The following is a 21,540-nucleotide window of genomic DNA, read 5'->3' on the forward strand; positions in this document are numbered from 1 at the left end:
TGTAGTTTTGCCATTGGACAACAGCGAGCTAACACCGCACCACCTTTGAAAAGAGCCTTCTCATAGTCAACTGCTTATGCAATATAAATCCAACACGTTCTTTTAATATCTTTACTAGGTTAGCTAACTCATGCAACTTCACTTTTAGATCATTCAATACGATTTTGTGGATTTTTTTGATGATTTCTGGTCTAACCTTATATGGACATCCACTGCGTTCTGCATCATCGGTGTCTCTACGACCACGTTTGAAGTCAGCAAACCATCGTTTTATCGTTGTTTCTGTTAAAACGGAGTCTTTATAACAATTTTCAGACCATTGCTTCACGTGAACGGTATTTTTTTCCTTCAAGAAACAGTGTAAAATTAAAACATGAAATAGTTTTTATCCATTGTTTTGAAAATAACAAAGGTAGTGTCACAAATTTATTAGAAGAATATCATTAAATTTTAACAGCTTTCTTTTGAGGATTAGTACTAACTAAAAAAGTGGTGATTGCCGTAAACTAGCACCATTTTTGTGTTAGGACTGCGGCTTTTCAACATATGTATTATATCATGGCAGTTGACAAAACTAAAATGTTGCTATAAAACACTAGTCCTGAATTTAAGTCAACCTACTAAATATTGAATTATACTTATTAGATGATCTAATATAGTAACATTTTTATTCTATTAAAATTCTCTTTTTCATAGGTACTATATAGTCGAGAGATTTTTACAATTTTTATTTATTCTTACATTTGTTTAGCTTTATGGTGAATAGGACATGAATAAACTTTTTAAATTACGATAAGAATTTTAGAAATCTGGAAGACTCCACCCTACATTTTTCTCCTATTGAAATATTTACTAAAAAATAATTACATGCTATATATATTCTCTTAAAACTCTTGATCGTAATCATAATTAATGTATTATGGTATAAACAGTGTAATATATTTTTATTATATTAGTTTTGCAAAACATTTCAAGGTTTCGTTCACTATTGGATTCGTTATAACATAACAAATATTTATATAGTAAATAAGCTATAGCTTTGAATGTTTTAATACACCTTGAAAATATTATGTGTAATAATAAAGTGCTTATCAATTCGATATATAAAGTATTATGACACATGAAGTGTGTTTTTTCATCTGCTTTTCTATTTTGCCTTTTCTAACTTGGGCAATAACCTTCATTAAATATCTTTAATTTCTTAAATTTTTATAATTATAAGATTAAAATGCCTCTCTCTGGTTTCATCATTTATAACTGATACAACAATAGCACGATGTTTTGTTCTAAAGGGCTTTCCAGGAGAGTCAGGAAATCTGAAACACTAGGTAGTACAATTTATATGACTTTTATTAGCTTATTCATAGTTGAAATCCATCAACAATCAAATTATTATTCAGCAGCCGGCAAATCTTATTTTTTATGCCCAGTACCCATAAATAGTCCCTGTCATATTATTTATTTTTCATAACCCGCTATACTAAAAGTATAAAATTAAAACCTCACCTAAATTTTTAAATACCTTGTGCATACTTGAATGTCACTGTAAATGTATGTTTTTAGATGTTCAGTACTACTATATTAATTAAATAAAAAGCTTCTAAAGCAGAATATAGAGTAGATCTTCTATCTACTAAAAGGTCAATTGAAAAGTCTTCGGCTTGAGACATAGATAGCGCTACAAGAATTAAATCCGTACATTTTTTAGTTAGCCCTAACCCTCAAAAAATGCGTGTATAAATTTGATAGCTGACGGTCACTAACTTTTTTATTGTGAAATGAATTGTTAAAAAGGAATTTCGCTTGTTGATAAAATATTGCTTTTTGAAGGAAAAAATAGAGTTGAAGCAAAAACTTGACTTGATGCCTAGTCTCCGAACACTGCCCCAGGAAAATCAACCTTCAAGGATTGGTATGCTAAGTTTAGACGTGGTGAAATGAGCACCGAAGATGTGAAGGCAGTGGACGCCCAAAAGGGGTTGTTTCCGACGAAAACATTAACATAATCTACAACATGATTTTGAATGACCATAAATTAAAACTGAATGAAATAACAGACACTCTATTCACGAATATTTCGGTATGAGAAAGCTCTGTGCAAAGTGGGTGCCGCGCGAGCTCACTTTTGACCAAAGACAATGACCAGTTGGCTAGCAAGTTTATGGCATCTGTATTTTGGGATGCGCATAGAATAATTTGCATTGACTACCTGAAAAAAAGGAAGAATCATCAACAGCGACTATTACATAGCGTTATTGGATCTTTTGAAGGACGAAATCGCCGAAAAACGCCCGCGTTTGAAGAAAAAGTAAGTGCTGTTCTTTGAAGAAAATGCACCGTGTCACAAGTTAGGAAAACGATAGCAAAAATCCATTCGAATTGCTACCTCATCCACCGTATTCTCCAGATTTGGGCCCCAGTGACTATCTTCTGTTCTCAGATCTCAAAATAATGCTCGATGAGAGGAAATTTTAGTTGAATGATTAGGTGATCGTCGAAACTAAGGTCTATTTTGAAGAAAATGACAAATCGTACTACAAAAATGGTATCGAAAAGTTGGAGGCTCGCTATAATCAGTGTATCACCCTTGAAGGTAATTATGTTGAATTAAAACAAAAATTAATTTTGCCAAAAAATGTATGTTACTATGGTAGGCGGGGACTTTTCATTTGACCTGTTATATATTAGTGATATACTAAATAACACATGGGCTGCAAAATAAATTGAATGTATACACCTTAAAAATATTATGTGCTTATTGCTGCTTATCTATTCGATATATAAACAAAGTATTATGATACATGAACTGTGTTTTTCGCACCTGTTTTCTCTCTTTTGTCTTTTCTAACTCTGTCAATAACCTTTATTAAATATCTTAATTTTTTTTAATTTTTATAATTATGATATTAAAATTCTTCTCCCTGGACAATATTAAAATATTTGCAGTGCACATTAAAAATAACGACAATGAGGCATTAAGCCCAAAGTGTCTATCATAGAATACATAGTTTTGTAATTTTTTAAACCATTGTGCGTTAGGATAAAAAAATTTACAACATTGTTATAATAAATAACAATAAAAAAATATTTGGTAGCTAAAAAGCTCGAATTCTAAAATATTAGACTGTTTATTGACAGATGGTAATAGATATATTGATAGGTATATTGATTAAAAATTCTTGCTGTATTTGCAAAAAAGAAACACGTTTAATTTGTAAGAAATTTGTAATTTATTAAAAGTGTGCACTATCTTTGATTTATCTTCCTAGCATCTCTCTAAAAATTCGTGAATACCTTTACAGAAAAACTATACATGCTTTAAGGTTATCAGCCATCCAACCATTTTGAACGTGAATCTTCATTAAAATCAGGGGTTAATTAAAAATAACTAAGTAAGGTTATTCACTTTATATATATATATATATATATATATCTATATACAGACATATATGTATATGTGTGAATACCACCACCCATAGATATTTTATATCTGATTACCTTGTCTGTATATGATTAGGCCTTCTAATTTTATTAATGCAATTTAGTCTGGTTATAATTTTTAGGTTTATTACTTCAGTTGTTATAACAAAACCTTTATTTGTTGCATAGTAAGATACCTACGCCACCAGTTGCTCATAGCATACGAGTATTTAAAAAAAATACATTGACTCTCTTTCTCGATATGTTTACCACTCGAAACAATAGACGAGTTAATATGTTTTGCCTGGCGAACAATGAAATGAAATTAATTCATATGTCATACATTTATAAGTGACTAAAAACAGTTTATTCAATAATTGTTAAGTAGACAACTAGAAGTTCTTTATGAGTTTGAGCTAGGTCTAATAAAGTTTTCATCCAAGTCTTGCAATTCAACGTCTTCATTAATAGCGTCATTAACATCAATATCACCAATTATAATCGTTCAAAATTAACAATATATAATAAAGAATAATTATTTAAATAAAACAACAGAATGTTCCATAATTAGCATCTGTGAATATTAAATAACACAATAATAATAAAATGCAAGCTGTTATTTTAGATAGATAAATATGGAAACCATCAAATTTGGCAGTTAAATTAGGTTGTTGTTACATTTATTGTCAGTTTTTTACAATGCTACTTTGAAAGTTTACCAGTGGATATCGCTAACCAAATAGAATCATGCAATAAATAAATTAAATACCTGCAAGCACCTAATATTTCTCAAGAAATTTAAAAATGTATAACCGGCCACACCTACAGTTTCAAAATAGCACGCTTATGTTTAAAAAGGAGATTCTAAGATTTGTGGGCTTGAAGATAATGACCTTGTTCATGAACTGAGACGACAAACCCATCCGGATATATTGCCTACTACAAAGATTACAGATCTCCACCGACAATTCAAACAAATTGTACAAATAACTAATTTCAATTAAACTTTTTGTTTGTTAATTTTTATAATTCGGCTAACGCAATCCAAGTTTTAAAATTAGATTTCATCAATTTATGAAAATTTTATGAAATTTTTAAAAATGTATTTGTCGTCCTCCAGCTAGCATTCCATTTATTAATGAAATTGAGAAAAATGGGAAAAGCTTCGAAAACTCAGTTAATAGGGAACTCTTGGTTTCTATCGAGTTTGTACTCCATGATTTTTTACTTTAAATAGAAGCTCGTATCTAATCTCATTGGGCCTATTTGCCTAATATGACATACCCAGTTGATTGATAACATTTAAACAACAAAAGGGAAACAGGTATACCAGAAAATGCATTTAATAATTGTTTCAAAGTCTGAGATTTGAAGCAATGATCAAAATTTGGGAAAATAAACAAACTGTTAATGTTTTTCTTCAAAAGCCTAGACCACAGGGTTATTGTGGTGAAAAAGTTGTATTTTAAGAAAAACTTGACAAAAATACACTGTCAAATATTAAAGAATGGGTCAAAACTAAGACCTTTGTTATTATTGCTTAATCAAAACTCAATAACAAAAGTACTTATAATGGTAAATGGTATATTAAAATAAGATAATTTCGAGGACAAGCTTAAAAACGTAAATATTTAACGCTTTTTTGCTAATAGATGGCTTTAAAGATGCCTATTTCTAGTAATAATTACTTAACAAAGTTATACAACTGCACTTTCTGAAGGTAGCAGTCCATAAAATATTTTAGATATAAGGCTGCGTCAACTGCTAAATCAGTCCTTTATTGCACCTTGAATATAAAAATTCCAGAAGATCACTTTTATCGTATTTTGCAATTTTTACTTTTCGAAACAGAAAAACGCAATACAGCCCTATCAAAAATTGAGTAGTTTTTATGGAATACTTAAATAGGCGCCAGCATCAGAATTGGTTTGCTCGTTTTCATTCCAGATTTTTCGATGATAAATATCTGTTAATTCCTTGAAAATTAGCCTCGAATAACAACACCGTTACGCCACTACATATCGACAATTCAAGATTTTTGAGCCATTTTCATAATAATGAACGCCAAAAGAAGTTCGACAATTGTGTTCCAAATGATTTAAAATCTAAAAATGTAATGAAATGGATGCCGATCTCATACGAAGTGAGCTCAAACGGCGATCAAATATATGAACTGTATAAAAATGTTGACTAGTTTTTTTCTGTTCTGTTGGTTTGTAAAGTATCCATAAAAAATTTAGAGATATAGAGCTCCTTGAAGGATGTTGAACATCCTTTAATTCACTCTTGGGAACATGGGATTTAAATGGTGTAAAGATCACCGACAAAGATCTAATGGAACTTCCACACATCGATTTTAAAAGAGTACAATTTTTAAAAGCATGTAATAAAACCAAGAAAGACTTATTTCAATTTGTGGAATTAGACGAGATTGGATGGATATTTCAAAATGATGGGTCGCTCATGGCAAGATCATAATAAAAATAGTGTAAAGACAACAGAAGTTGATGGAGAAAGGTAAACTTTAGAATAACATTTGATTTTGTTACGTTAGACATAATATTTATTAATAACTCATTGCAAATATTGTTCTCATACTGGAAACAGGAATGGAATGGTTTTATTCCTGCTACAGAGTTAGTGTTTTTCTATGAATCCAAGGACAACTGCTATGTAGAAATGAACCGCAACAAGTTGCTACTCTGATTTGAAAATCAGCTCTTAAAGAAGCAGCACACATCAGTGCAAATGTATTAATGAGAATGCAGTGATTAGATCTAGTTTTAATTATAAAGAGACACACAGGTAGTAACACAAACTACGGAGAAAAAACAATAATACCAAAATGACTTGACGAGAAACACTGCAACGAAGAACAAAAACTAAATGTAAAAAGGTAAATATGGTTTGTAAATATACAAATATTAATTAGGTAGATTAGGGCTCCAAGGGGTACTGCTACATAAAAAGGCGCAACCTTAACCTACAAACTATTGTCTATGTAAGTCTTTCTCTAATATCTACATTAGACGTACACTAATGTTAAAATAAATTATATTTGATAACATTATGTTTGTTTTATTGAACGAACTACTATGTTAGTAACTGGGAATTGAGGGATTATTCGATTTATACTTGGGCTTTCAATTTATTCTGTTCTCTATAAAACTCTGTTTGGAGTGAAGAAGTTGCAAATGATGTCCGTGAAAATGGCCTGAAAATGGTTCAGTTTGAAATTTTCTTTGAAAAACACAAAAGAACCGTTTGTCCAACCCACTTCTTTTTGATAAAATACAACGAAACTATCAAAAAAATTATTCATTCAGTTCCTAATTTGTAAATATTAATCATACAATAAACTGTATAAATACATGGACACGCTTAATAAGACAGTAATAACATTAAAAGCACCTTGACTTGGTAAAAACAAAACAGAAAATAAATAACATATAATGTTTAATGAAATAGAAAAAAGGAAACATAAATCCATAAATTAACGAAAGAATTGAGGAAAAAATCAAACGCAAGGAGACATCATAAAAACGATAATGTATGTATTATTATGTTTTTTCAATACATTTTGATGTAAATATTTAATGTATCTCAACTAATCAAAATATACCAATTGAATAACTGAACAGGCTTACCTTGATATTCAAGCATGAAATTGGCATACCATCGAGATAAAGTTGCCATTCTGTTGTTTGGTTGAGATCTACGAAGAAAAACACAATATAGTAATTACGCCTTAATTTCATATATGCTATAAATATTAATATTAATGTTTTAAAATGCAGTATTTATTGGAAAAACATTAATACGAGCGTTCAGAATATTTAATTTAAATATTTTGGAGGTCGGCTTGGTGGCGCAGTGGTAAAGACGATAGCACGGTCCTCCTACTGTCGTGAATTTATGTTTGTGACTGTTTAAAATTTGTGATTGTTCTAGACAAGAGTGTAAAATCCGACAAGGAAAATGGTCCCAGTCACGCCAGTAACCAGGCTGGGTAAGACCGGATGTCTTCTGGGATGATTTCTAAGTTGGTCACTCGCCAGTCAGTAGGCTTAATGCTGAGGACCGTGGTTGGGAGCCCACATTAAACCTTAGTCCTAGTCCAAATAAACCCATAAAAAGCACGGTTTAAAAGCACTTCAGTCCATATACAAATTTAAAAGCAGTTTCCAGGTAAAGCAATCGAAAATCGTAAACTCTTAATTAGTGTTTGTTTAGAATTAAATATGTACCTAAGATATGAAAAATAGAGGAATATGATACCTAAACATAGAAAGCTGCCAAAGAAAGTCCTATACTGGCCCATCACCTCATTGATGCTAATTTCCAAATTATTCAAAAAAAAATTTACTTAAAATAGTGATATCTCTAACTGGAAAAAAACACTCAACTATAGACCTAATCCATAAAATGACGAATATAGTTATATGGCTATACGCAGATAGAATAATTGTACCGTTTGTCTAGATTATTTTATTATTATTTATTATAATATAGCAAATTAACACTAATAAGCTATTTGTTTCTATCCTAATTTGCTACAGCATAAAATTACGAAGTACTTCTTCCACGATAGAAACTTTGGGCTTAACATCTATGTCACTGTCTTTAGTGTGCACTAAATTTTACTTATACCTTCACTCAATTAGATCAAATCTGTAATCTTCTGACTAAGCCATCATTATCTAAGTGCTGGAGAACCTCAATACTGATGTAATAGTCCTTTATAACACCCTTTTATATTATCGACAGTTTCTACCTTCAGGTCCTATGCAGATTGTCGTTACGAATATACCACGGAGTATCAACAATAACTCGCAGTACCTTATCTTGGAATATTTATATATTTCTATTGCTTTCGCTGGTACAACCTCAGAGTAGGACACCATATCATTACGTACACGCTGGTTTCAATAATTGTGACAGTGCTGAATATCTACCCAATAACCTATACATCCCTTTATACTTTAGCTTGAGTTCTTCATAATTTTTAACATGCGGCTTCCACCTGGAAGGATACTGGCTTGCGCTTGATTCTTTCGTTGGTGAGATCAATATACACTGATTTATTTTGATCTGTTTTTATACGCCATTTTTATGACTTCGTCAATAGGTGTTCCAACTTTCGGGTTGATCCATGGTTGTTATCTCCAATTGCTCATCTTCTAATGTAGCAACAACATTTTCATTGAGTGTAAGCAAGTCCCGAGTGTACAACAGATAAAGGACTGTCTCCAATACATTTCCCTGTGGTATTATAGATGTGGCGCAGTTTTTTTTTATGATGTAACAGGAGCAGATTTTATTAATTATTATTATTTTGGATTAAGCAAGTTTACGTAACATTTAAATCAAGCAATGGAGAATAATTTTGAATGAGATATCGGACAAGAAGCTGCGCTGAAAAGCGCCTAAATATGACGTATTAAGGAGAAGAAATATGAAATGGACATTCAATTTACAAGAATCCATTGGTTATATGGAAGAAAATGTTGCCATGTCAACATATAATACAGTACTGCTGTATAAGCAACTCCTCAATTATATGTAGAAACCGACATACGAAAAAAAAAAACATACTGTATAACATACATAATGAAGAATGAAAATTTGAGATATTTCGGAAAATTTACAGTAGAATATGGAAAGAAGAACAAACCTAGCAGAATTGGAAAGAGCATTCACTATATTGACATAAATAGGGGACAAAAGGGATATAAATTATTACAGAAGGATTGCTGCTGTACACAAAGGATAAAGATAACACAAGACTAATTATGAACGAAAATAACTCAAGCTCTTCGAAATCTTAAACAGGACTAATGCAAGCCAGTCTAATCTTTCAACTTTGGTTGCTTCTATTTTCTTTGTTATTTATGGATGAAGTAACAGAGAAATGTCTAATCATCATCAAAAATGTATAAGAATATGAAACAATGGAAGTGTAGAAAGGCGATTTTGCTGATGATACACTGATGAAAATTGATAGTTCAGGCTACCGAAAATCTTAAAAAGATGGAAGGAATTACTGAGGGAATATGAAGTGCTACTGAACAAAAGAAAAATGAAAATGATGGTGATGGGAGTGCTAAAAGAGATTAACATCCAAATTGAAAAAATTAAGATAGAATAAGTAAATTCATTTGTTTTATATTTTTTAATAGCAGCAAGTAGGTAATATAGCCTCAATCGTTAACACTTTCGGTAATTCTCTAATATGATCTGATTAATAGACAGTAATTTGTCGAGAAATCATTGACTTCTTAGATACATTTATGAAAGTTGAAACAATTGAAAACAAAGGGTAACCTGTACTTGATACGTTATATTGTTCATCTAAATTATTATTTTCTCCTTAAAATATTGGCCTATAAATTATAAAAATTTCTTGTATTGTCCATTTTCCCCTCTTTCAGGCAATTTAAGAATTCCATGTTGAATGAACGAGTTTATTTTTTGGTATCTTCATAAGAAGTAAAGCGTTGTACAGACAGATCAAGAAGCATATGTCGGAAAAAGTAGTAATTAGAAGGAGCACTTCCATAATTTCCATATCCATAATTTGCATATTCTTCTTGTGATTCACACGGATCGTCATCAAGTAATGTCGTCAAGTCCCCTTTTTTTTGTTTGTTTTTTGGCCTCGTAGAACGCTCTCGGTCTTCGGTGTCACAGTTACCAACTTGAAAACGTCGAAATGAGTATTCACGTATTGAAATCGATAGAAAGCCATAAGCTTCACACAGCATTCGATGACCTCCAGCCGCATTTTTCTTCAAACTGAATTAAAAAGTAAAAATTCCCGCAACTGCGATTGACTTGGTAGAAACTGAAACATTTTTAAACCACCAAAAAACATTCTTATTAACATTTCGACGAAATGACACATACTAAAAATTGAAACCTGTCAGTGAAGCTTCAGTATGAAGTTGGCTACAAATATACCCTATGCGATTTAATACACAGTAACAATATCCATTATAAATCCTTTAGAATTAATTTATAGACCGATAGATGCCTTTTATAAACTAACTGGTTGATTAAAACTGGGTACGTTAATAATCTAAAACAAAATGTATTTAAAAAAAATTGTATAAAACTTTCTAAAAACAGTTATTCAGCATTATTTAAGATTATAGGTCATATATAAACATATCTTTTAATAAAATACTCTCGAATTAATTCGTATTGTTTTAACATATTGTAACTTGTACCTATTATTTGTTTCAAACATATAATAAGTATGCCAAATGCCTCTTCACAACACTAAAAGATTATTTAAATAAACGTAATATGTTATATGCTAATACTATGATATTTTATATAATAGTCAAACCTTTATCGAAATATATTAATAAACTTATAACTAAATTTAGGATTTAGAACAAACGGTAAGTTTATAAAACTCAACAATTCTATAGAACCATCAACCATTGTGGTTATTAGTGATAATAAATTGAAACACAAATTTATGAGTTACATGGCTCCCATCTGCTATTTGTAGTCTTATTTTTTTCAGGCATAAATTATGTTAAAAACTAAAAACCAAGTAGTTCTTTGTTTTGATATTGTCTGAATGAAAGGCATATTTTTTAATGTAGCCATATTGTGTCATATAAACCTATTTAAAAATATATAATGTATGAAAAATAGTCTTTTATATACATATGATTTATATTAAACTTTACAGTACAACATATGAAAATAATGGAAGAAAACCTTTGGACATTATTAAGCGAATATATTCAATAGGCATAATTTTAATTTATAATATATTTATATTTTCTATCTTATAATAAATAATTTATTTATAATTTTATTTCTCACAAATACAAAGAGAGTTATTTTAGTAAGGTTCTGCATACCCCAAGCAAGAATAACAAAAGATAAATATTACGCTAAGGAATTCGTGTCAAAATATAACAAAATCTACTATACAGCAACTCATTCACTGGTATCAAACTCAATCAAGAACTATTTTGCTCCAGTCCTATGAAGAGTGGAAATAATGGTTTATGGAACGTATCTAAGGAGACTCCTTTATTGCCCGATTAATATCTTCATATTTCTTATAATATTTGCTCAATTTTATTTAAAAACAAAACTACGTTTTGTTAAAATCACGATATGCTAGCAATCAATTCCTATATTTAGTATATTCAATTTATGATTAGAAAAGCTATTATGGTATATCTAAAAGTTTTTGTATAAATTGTTTGTATATAATGCTCTATATAATAAGAAAATACAGATTGCGATAGCAAACAAATGGTAAAATAGGTTTGTAAATGATAGCAGTATACAACAACTACAGAACATCGCTCAATATAATTAGCCAATGTCTCTGTTTATCTTGATTTCAATTAAAAATGCATTTATGTAATAAACTTTCCTTTGAAAAATTTAAAATGTCTTTCTGTTTTCCAGAAATTAATATAACAGGGAAGTTTTTTAATTACGATATTAAAAATTCTTTTACGATAAAAAAAATTGTTCAAAAGACTTATATAGAGTATAACATTATTTTCGAAGATGTAAAATTACGACTCGATACATACAAAACCAGGCAGTTTTAATATTTCTTTTAACTCATATAAATAAGTTGAGAATTAGTGCTCAAACAAAAAGAAAATGTCTTCGCTAATGAGAAGAGAAATAGATGCGATAAAACTTTTGATTAATAAATAGTTTTCTACAATTACTTTTTTTAATGATTAATTATAAGATATATAATACTTTAAAGAATTTAGAATTTATAATATTTTGAGACTTAAACTTTCGCGATGGTCACACTGTAGAAGTAAAGGTATGAAGTAATGCTAAAATTTGTTCAGTTTCAAAAAATGAGCCAACTAAGACAATAATTATAAGAGATATAGGTTTTTCCGATGTAATCTATGATAAAAAGATAAAAAATAGTTGATAACGCAGTACAACACTTAATAATTTACTTATTCGCACTAAAGTTTTGAATTTACATAAACAAACATCAACATTAATACCCAGTTCAAGAATACAAACTAAGCCAAATCTTTAATTGTCGTAACTTTCTGTCATTCTTGCAAGGCTGTGAGACAGTAGTAGAAATAAAGCGAATCTAACTATAATACTTCAATTGCCGAAATTATTTTTTATACAGTAGAAGAGAATCAAAAGGACTATTTTTTGCCTTGGTTTGTCTCTTCTTGTTTAATTGTTTTTAATTCATGTGGTGAGAAAATGTGAATGCTATTATCACACATATCAAAAGCTAAACTAAATTGTAGTGTTGTTATCAACATAAATCATATATATATATATATATATATATATATATATATATATATATATATATATATATATATATATATATATATATTAATTACTTTCATTAAATCTTCTTCTTTATAACATCTAGTGAACATAATAATATAAAGAATGTCATCTTGTCTACACCACTGGCTCTTACAGTTTATTCTAAATTAAGGTGATGAAGACTATGTCGAGAATTCGTTTCCTGTACTGAAATTTTGCTGGTTCTTTGATGATGAACATCTGATAGTGGAGTAGGCATTGCACGAAAATCCGCTAGTTCACCACGGCCTGCTTATTACTCGCTATATAACGTAATTTTAAAATATTAAGTTTACTGCTTATTATATTCATAAGTGCCTATGATCTATAAAATTATATTTCAATATCACAAAATAACTACTATATTTTGCCATTTTATTAAAAATAGTTTGTATAATTTATTACACTATTAATGGCATTTCTTGGCAATAAAATTAATCTCATTTATATCAAATTTAGGAAATACGTTCTGATGTATTAATCCCCGACTCGTTTTGCTTGGGTATGAATGCAAGTACTACAGAATAATAGTAATAAATTAATTGTAAATTAAAAATGTACTACGCATATCAAATGTAAGACGTAATTAATAAAAAAAAATTATATCAAAGGCTTTCAGAAATCTTATGCTGAGGTTGTTCTGCCATATTCCATTTGACGGTTTTGGTTTCAAGGATTTAATTCAAGAAACAAAAAAATTGAATAGAATGATTTGCAAGACTTATTGAAAGAAATTCCTGCTCAAATTCTCAAATAGCCTTCAAACGGCTTGATGAATTAATGGTTGTAACTGAAAATGAGAAAGAGCGAGAAAGAGAGTGAGAGGGAGAGAGGGGGGTGGGGGAAAGTAAATAGAAAGAAAGAGGGAGAACTATTCATAGATGAAGGAATGGAGAAGGAACAAAAGATGTAACGGAATGAGAATAAAAATAAAGAAAATATTTGTTTCAGACTACACAAACGCCAAAAAAAAACTAACACAAAAGCTACAGTAAACAGGACAAGAATACCGAAAGTAAGAAGACCAAGAAAAAGCAAAAAATAATAAAAATGGTTCACAAGACCGTAGAAAAAATAAAGCAAAGATTAGTGATTCCTGACTACAAAAGCAAAACAAATGACGAACTATTCATATGGAGGAAAACAAATATATTTAAAGTAGAGGGACAGCAGGTGAGAAAATACGGACGCACCCAGAAAAAAAACGAGAGACTAGGCCTAACAAAAAACCAAAACAGTTATGGTAATAAAATAACAGGTCAAATGAAAAGTCCCCGGCCAGACACACAGATGGCGCTACTAGAATTAAATCCATATATTTTTTAGTTATCCCCAACCCTCAAGAGATACGTGATAAATTTGACAGCTGTCGGATCATTAGTTTGTGAATTATAGCATTTTGAGTAAAGCAACTTTTGTTATTGTGAAAAAATGGATAAAAAAGAATTTCGCTTGTTGATAAAATATTGCTTTTTGACGGGAAAAATACAGTTGAAGCATAAACTTGGCTTGATGCCGAGTTTCCGGACACTAACACAGGAAAACCAACCGTCAAAGACTGGTTATGCTAAGTTTAGACGTGGTGAAATGAGCACCGAATACGGTGAACGCAGTTCGGTATTCTCCAGATCTGGCCCCCATCGACTATTTCCTGTTCTCAGAATTCAAAAGAATGCTCCCTGGGAAAAAATTTTCGTCGAATGAAGCGGTGATCGCCGAAACTGAGGCTGAAGGACAAATCGTACTACAAAAATGGTATCGAAAAGACGGAGGGTCGTTATAATCAGTGTATCACACTTAAAGGGAATTATGTTAAATAAAAAAAACTAATTTTGTAAAAAAATGTAATTTACTATGGTAGGCCGGAGACATTTCAAGTCTTTATATATGATCTTTTACTGAAAATATTGTTAAAACAAGTGACAAGAATTATAATCGAACCTTGATCACTGTAACCTACTTTTTCGTAAATATCAACACGATTTTGGGGGTAGATAGATCCGCAGTAATATTTGCAATTGCCCTGTACGGCTTTGGTTACACTCCACTATAATTTTCCAATATTGTATCACCTATTGTATACTAATAAAATAAGAGACTGCAGCACTGATGAGTAATCACGACTACAGTGAAGCAAAAGGTGAGAGATCAATAAGGACAGAAAAAATAAATAATTATACAGACAAAATAAAATAAGATAAAAATAAAAGCGTAGATACTTTGGGAGACACGCAGAAATGTAAACCCAGGTGTTTGTAGCCACTAAATGAATGAAAATACACGAGAAACAAGGATTCCCGATTTATTTTGATATGCGTCCATTGACAAACGTTACACCACTATTACCACACACGCGGTTCGAACCATAATGATCTCAATTTTCCTTCCTTTCTCTTTCGTCGGCTGATACAAAAAAACCTTTTTGTTTAGGCTGCGATTATTATGAAAATCGTTAGATAGAAACGGCCGGATTTCGGTCACCGATTTCGTGAAACAAGTTTCGTTTCATTTAGCGCACCCATAAAGGTCATTCTTTTCACTACGAATGGTTGCCGGGTATTTTTGTTAATCATCACCAGCGATTGAGCCCGTATTTTGCAAGATGCAAAATGGAAATGTTATACCGCATCTTGAAACAGTATAACGGCTTAGATACTGCTAATCGTCCTTGACATAACGATGAGAAGAGAAATCTGTATTTTTGGAAGATGAAGAAAATTATCGGTCAAGCAATATGTTGTTTATATTGTTTTGTTTTGTTTTGATTCGATATGTTGGTGAAAAAAACAATATTGGTCTTTCCATATTTTGCAATGCATGTTTATTCATAAAAATTTGATCTGATCAATGATATTGTGTCGTTTTGACTAATGCTACTTTTTTCGGTAAAACTGTAATTCTATAATTGTTTTACTATTTCGGCGAGAAAAATTAAAACAAGTCAATACGGCAAACCTCTTTTGAAGTCACTTTTATATCGTTAAATTACTTTTGAGATCGGAAGAAAACAGTTGAGAAGAGAATCAGTTTATAAAAGAAATGCTCTGTTAAGCATGGCCATGATGATATACAAGAAAATCATTGAAAATCATTTAAAGTCACTAGAACATCCTAATAGAATGAGAAAGTGTATTTAAAAAAAGGGGGAAGTATGTAAGATCTATTGCAAAATTTAGTGCAAGACAAATAGTGGAAAAAGTTCAACTTAAATAAACGGATATATGATTTCCATTGAATTAGAAAAAGCGTTTTACAGAATAGAAAGAGAAACAGTGGTATATTATTGTACAGTTGGTATATTATTTGTTTATATTTTCTTAATAATTTTTTCCTAAAATACAAACAGAGGCATGTACCATTGAAGGAAATTATAAATCGTGCCGAATATCTATGGTACTTAGAACTCTTCCTTCCCTTCCTCATTTCCTCCCATTTTGAATGTTTTAATTTCTAGGTCGTTCAAGTGTTTTTTTTTTCAAGTCTGAACGATAACGTAAAGGAACAAGGCGGTATTGCCGTTTCTTTATAATTGTATGAGTTGTGACTGTTGCGAATACTTATTAAAAGAAATAATTACCAGAAGTGGCAACATTATTGATTTTTCTTTAGGGGTTGTATTGGCCTGATGTGATCACATCCTAGGGATATTAGAACTTCATAGAAGTCCATTTCTAAGAACGCGACGTTCAGAGTCACTATGTTTTTCGTACTAAGTTTATTTTACAGTTTCGTGCCGCCCAAACTGAGTTTCATCAAATGGTGAGTTTGTTTAATGACTATTCCAGTTCTATCTTTTTAATTATCACTCATTATTTATTAAATCCATTTATATTCTTCACTTATAAATTTCAATTTATTATTTTATACTTTTTTATTTATTCGGCTATGCACCGTTATATATATATATATATATATATATATATATATATATATATATATATATATATATATATATATATATATATACCCTATCTTATTATTTCTCCGTATCGTCATATATTCCCATAATTCTTAAATTATTGCAAATCAAGGAAAATAGTTTTATGGTTTCAACTATAAATATAAATTATAACTAGTTCATTATCCAGAAACGAACGTCAACGTGGCTAAAGCTACTGATTCGTAGTTATGATCTATGGATAACTTGATGGATACATAAACGCCATCGAAAGTGGTTTCTCCTGATTCTTGGTGGAAGCGTATCTAGGGTGTAGCTTTTAGCTTTCTCCCTAGTTCGCATTGCACGTCCATCCTGGCTGGAGCAGGAGAAGTGAATTCAGTAGTCAGAAGTAATTCTAGTAACCGTACTGTTCATTTATTTATTTATTTTAGCGAGGCCTATTAACGTTATTATTTATTATTGTTAGTGTTAGGACATAAACTTGTGCAACGTGCGTTATTTTCCCTTCGTACCGTGTGCACATATCATACTTCATCCTAGTATAGCTTATCATTCGTATCAGTTACCGGTATTGTCTATTTTAAAATGACTGTCTATCAATTATTGACTACTATGGTCTTGTTTGAAGAATATTGTTTATTTTATTTCCTACCGTTGTAATCATCTTTTATTGAGTTTATCAATAGCATCCTTTGGCAGTATTTGTCGATATATTCATTTATCGATACCATTATTATCGATGATATTATAACTACCAGTATTTTGATTGCCAGTAAGGTTATATTTTATTTACATTACAATAGAAGTATATATCTATGTATGTATCGATTATATTTTAATTTCACCCTTGTCATTGGTTGCGGTTGGTATATTTTATTATGTTTGCAGAATTATCACCCGACCTCCTCGAACATCAAGATCTGGCACGCTTATTTGCATAATTTATTTTGCCCTTTATTGAGTAAGTATTTGTTATATCATTTATTTTGATCTCTGCTTTTATGTATTTACGATGTCCGATTATTTTATATTGTTTTATTAAATATAATTTTGCCCTGGGTATAAAAACAATCCTACATAATTTCAGTTAATTTGATATCTGGTGAACATTTCAGGTTTTATTAATTTAATAAATACGTTAATTTTTGCATCTAGAGTTAAAATTATATAATGTTTTAATATTTCATTTATTGGTAAGTGTTTAGTCCTCATATGACATACAATGCAAAGTAGAAAGGAGTAGATTAACGAAACCAATAGAAGATTAATTAAAGATAAGCTATATGTAATGTTGAGTTTCCATAATATTATATAAAATATTATATAAATTTACGGACAGGAAAAGAATATGACTACTGTTTTAAAAATTAAATAGTAATATAGTATAAATAAATAAAGAACTATGCAATTTTATATAAAAATGCAAAGCAAATTATTCTTTGATCAAATAAGCCTGCTTTTTATTAAAGTTATTGTTTTTGAATATATATTTTAGGTCAAAAATTTGTATAACAGATAAAAATTATATTAATATTAATATATAAATGAAAATATATGAAGATACCGAATAGATAAAATGAAACTAACTACATAAATTGTCTAGGTGAAACACATGGGACCAATAGATCAAATTACGAATTTTTAGCAGTGATTTGGTAAATATTTTAATTTATAACGATTAATGTAATAAAATATGTAACTATATGATGTGATTTATTCTTTGAACCTTTTATCAATTATTTTATTTATTTACTTTATAGACCTAAGTTTTGAGAATTAAAAAGTTCATTTAATGAATATAAATACACTACTTTAATGTAGTTTCTATATAGTAAAAAATAACGTACCTAAATATGTTATTATTTTAATTAATATAAAGATATGTACTACTTCATTTAACATTGCATGTTTATGATTATAACATACAGATAAATAAAAATGTATTTTTGATCTTGTATGAATATTGTCAAAACAGATTGACATATCATTTAAAAAATTTTCTCAATGCTCTATTATGAGACATGATTAACTTTATAAATTTTGAACAAATCTTAAAAATAGAAAAATCGATAGAAAATCGAACGAAAATCCTGGTGATTGAAGAAGCCAGAAGTATAAATATCCAAATTGAGGGTGTAGAAATAGAACAAGTAAATTAATTTAACTATGTGGGTATAGAAGCTGAAAGTAATGAATGCCAGGAGATGGAAAGTAATTCGAGAATTGCAAAAAACATGAATTTAATACTAAAGTAAAAAGACGCGTGGAATCGTCAAAGTGAGATAAAACCAAATTGCGAGAAACAGAACGTAAATTCATTCAATCAAATTCAATTCAATTCATTCAAGCCTCAGACTGTAACTAAGAGGGACAAGATTACAAGTAAAAAACAATACTAGACCTCATTATAACAGTTATTATGAATTAGCGAGCGAATACATAAAGAAGACACAACTTAGATGGTGGGGATTATACTTTTTCCTGAGTGACTAAAGATGGGTATGGCCTAGTTTTATCCTGAAGTAAGGCAGCTATTAGTCAATTCAGCGATTTTAGGAACAATCGATATCTCTAATCCATATACGTCTTTACTTCTTTTATTAGATGTTAGCAAAGTTACACTAATTTAACACAGCATTGGTTAAAGTTTAAGAATATAAATAGTTTTTAAAATATGTTTATAAATTATTAATTTTTTACAGGTAAAAATCCAACGACAGTAGTTAATACTATTTATGTTAATATATATATTTATAAGAATAGCATATTTAATATTATATATTTTATACAAAATTTATATTCAAATTAAAAACTTCATTAAATATTTATGAACACGCAGTTAAAAAACAATACAGTCTTAATTTTTCAGAGAGAGACAGGAAAGATTTCTTAAAATTTATAGATCTAAACATTCTAATGACGTCAAATATAACTAACATTATCAATTTAATTATGTATTTAACAAGTTTTAATTGACCAAAAAATATGTTATCTTTTACCCGTTAAACTTTTTCTTGGGTTTTCTGAAGTTCTAGATCAATGACAAGTTGATACATTTAAAACCAACATAACTCAAGCAATTGCTCTTTTGACTAGCATTATTTACATAAATATTCTATTAATTATAAAATATAAAATATAAATAAGAACGTAAATATTCCCAATTTTAATACACAAGGAGGTTATTTGGTTCATAAGGAGACTTGATTATGTCTTGACACCGACCCTCCATGATTAATACAAATTGCTTAAAAATTAATCATTTTTTGCCTTCTTCCAAAAATAATTTATCTGAACTGGACCTAGTGCTTAATGTAGTCTCCGAATTAAGCATGTATCTGGCAACTGGCCAACTTAGAGATCAACTGAGAAGACATCTGGTCTTACCCAAGCTGTTTACCAACGAGACTGGGATCTTCTTCCTTGTCGGATTTTGCACTCTTGCCTTTTGAACAATCACAAACACAAATTAACGATCATGCCTCAGCAGGATGTGAACCTGCGACTATCGCAACAGTAGAAAGACCGTCCTGTCGCTTCGACCACTAAGCGAACCAAGCCCGCTATTCTAGTCAGTTGTTTATTATACACATAGTTTAAATAAAAATTATAAAATAAATAAAATATAATGTTAAAAACAGTTTATCATGAAAAACTTTGAGAACTTTAATAATAATTGACATAGAATAATAATTGAAGTATAGAATGATTATTATTATTTCAAATTAAATTTTAGTTCTTCTTATCAACTGAAAAAGGCACCTAAAAGGAATAATTTGTGACTTGGAAAGAGAGAGCTGTCTACCGGAGCCGTATCAAGTGAGTAAAGTGGCTGGTCGTTCAATTATTGATTAGATTTTTTAAGAGTTTTTCACTGGTCTGACCTTTGCCATCATACCTCGATTACTTTTCAATGTATTGTACCATTCACATACACCTCTTTATGGTAAAGCCTAATGACTGAAAGGTGTCTTCACCATTTTCGGCGACCAGGTTCAGATAAATCCGTTTCCAATGCAAAATTCATAGTCTTTTTTAGATGAAACTGAAAACTCTAAATAAACGACTCGACAGATTCCGTTCAAATACCTATAGATTACAAGAATCACTACCCTACCAACAACCACTGATGACTCAACGTCCTACTCTCATTTGTTAACAATGACAAGAATGTACCAAATCATTTTAAATAAATTTATTTTGTTATAACAGTCACACTATAGCAAAAAGATGTTCATTCCTTCAATAATAGCATGAAAATTAATTCAAGTAAACAACAATAGTATTTATTTTACAAAAAATAATAAAAATATCATGAATGACGTATAATGAAATAAACCTATTGAGAAAAAATACTACTCGCTCTATACATACATAACCAGTGAATGAAATGATTTGCATATATACGGGTAATATGACTAATCAACACCAAACAAGAAACAAAACAAATTAAAGGTAATAGCTAGTAATAACTAGCCATGAAACAAGGATTTGCTAGAGTAAACAGTTCTAATTTGCCAGGAATTGCTGATCTTGTGGCAGTTTCTGATCGAAAATGAAGACTTATTGAGCAGAATATGAAAATTTTAAAACTTCGATGTAAGTGTACTGGTAATATTATATGACTAATTTAGTATTCATTTTCAACCGACTTCAAAAAAGAGGAAGTACTATGTTCGGCTGTATTTTTACATATTTTTTTATGTATTTTCACATATGTTTTAACTAAAAATATCAGATGTTTATATTTGTGTATATTGTTATTGCAGAACTTATGTGAGGAAATGTCGGAAGTAGTTCAATGTAAAAGCCATTCAGTTTGCTTTTTAAGCTTAACCATATGATATGATAAGCCATAGAAACATTGTAAG

General features: G+C 29.9%; 1 protein-coding gene across 2 annotated transcripts in view; it reads right to left on the reverse strand.

The window, feature by feature from the left end:
- Positions 1 to 21,540, reverse strand: part of LOC143190427 (very long chain fatty acid elongase 7) — an 80,305-nt gene that overhangs the window by 19,705 nt on the left and 39,060 nt on the right. For both annotated transcript variants that reach the window (XM_076394692.1, XM_076394693.1), the window contains exon 2: positions 7,068 to 7,135. In XM_076394692.1, the coding sequence (XP_076250807.1) occupies positions 7,068 to 7,116 (49 nt within the window). In that variant the 5' untranslated portion in view covers positions 7,117 to 7,135. The remainder of the gene's footprint in view (positions 1 to 7,067; positions 7,136 to 21,540) is intronic.

This window comes from Rhynchophorus ferrugineus, unplaced genomic scaffold (assembly GCF_030347505.1).
Source record: "Rhynchophorus ferrugineus isolate W39M unplaced genomic scaffold, kcgeb_rfMv2 rfM2, whole genome shotgun sequence".
NCBI classification, from domain to species: domain Eukaryota; kingdom Metazoa; phylum Arthropoda; class Insecta; order Coleoptera; family Curculionidae; genus Rhynchophorus; species Rhynchophorus ferrugineus.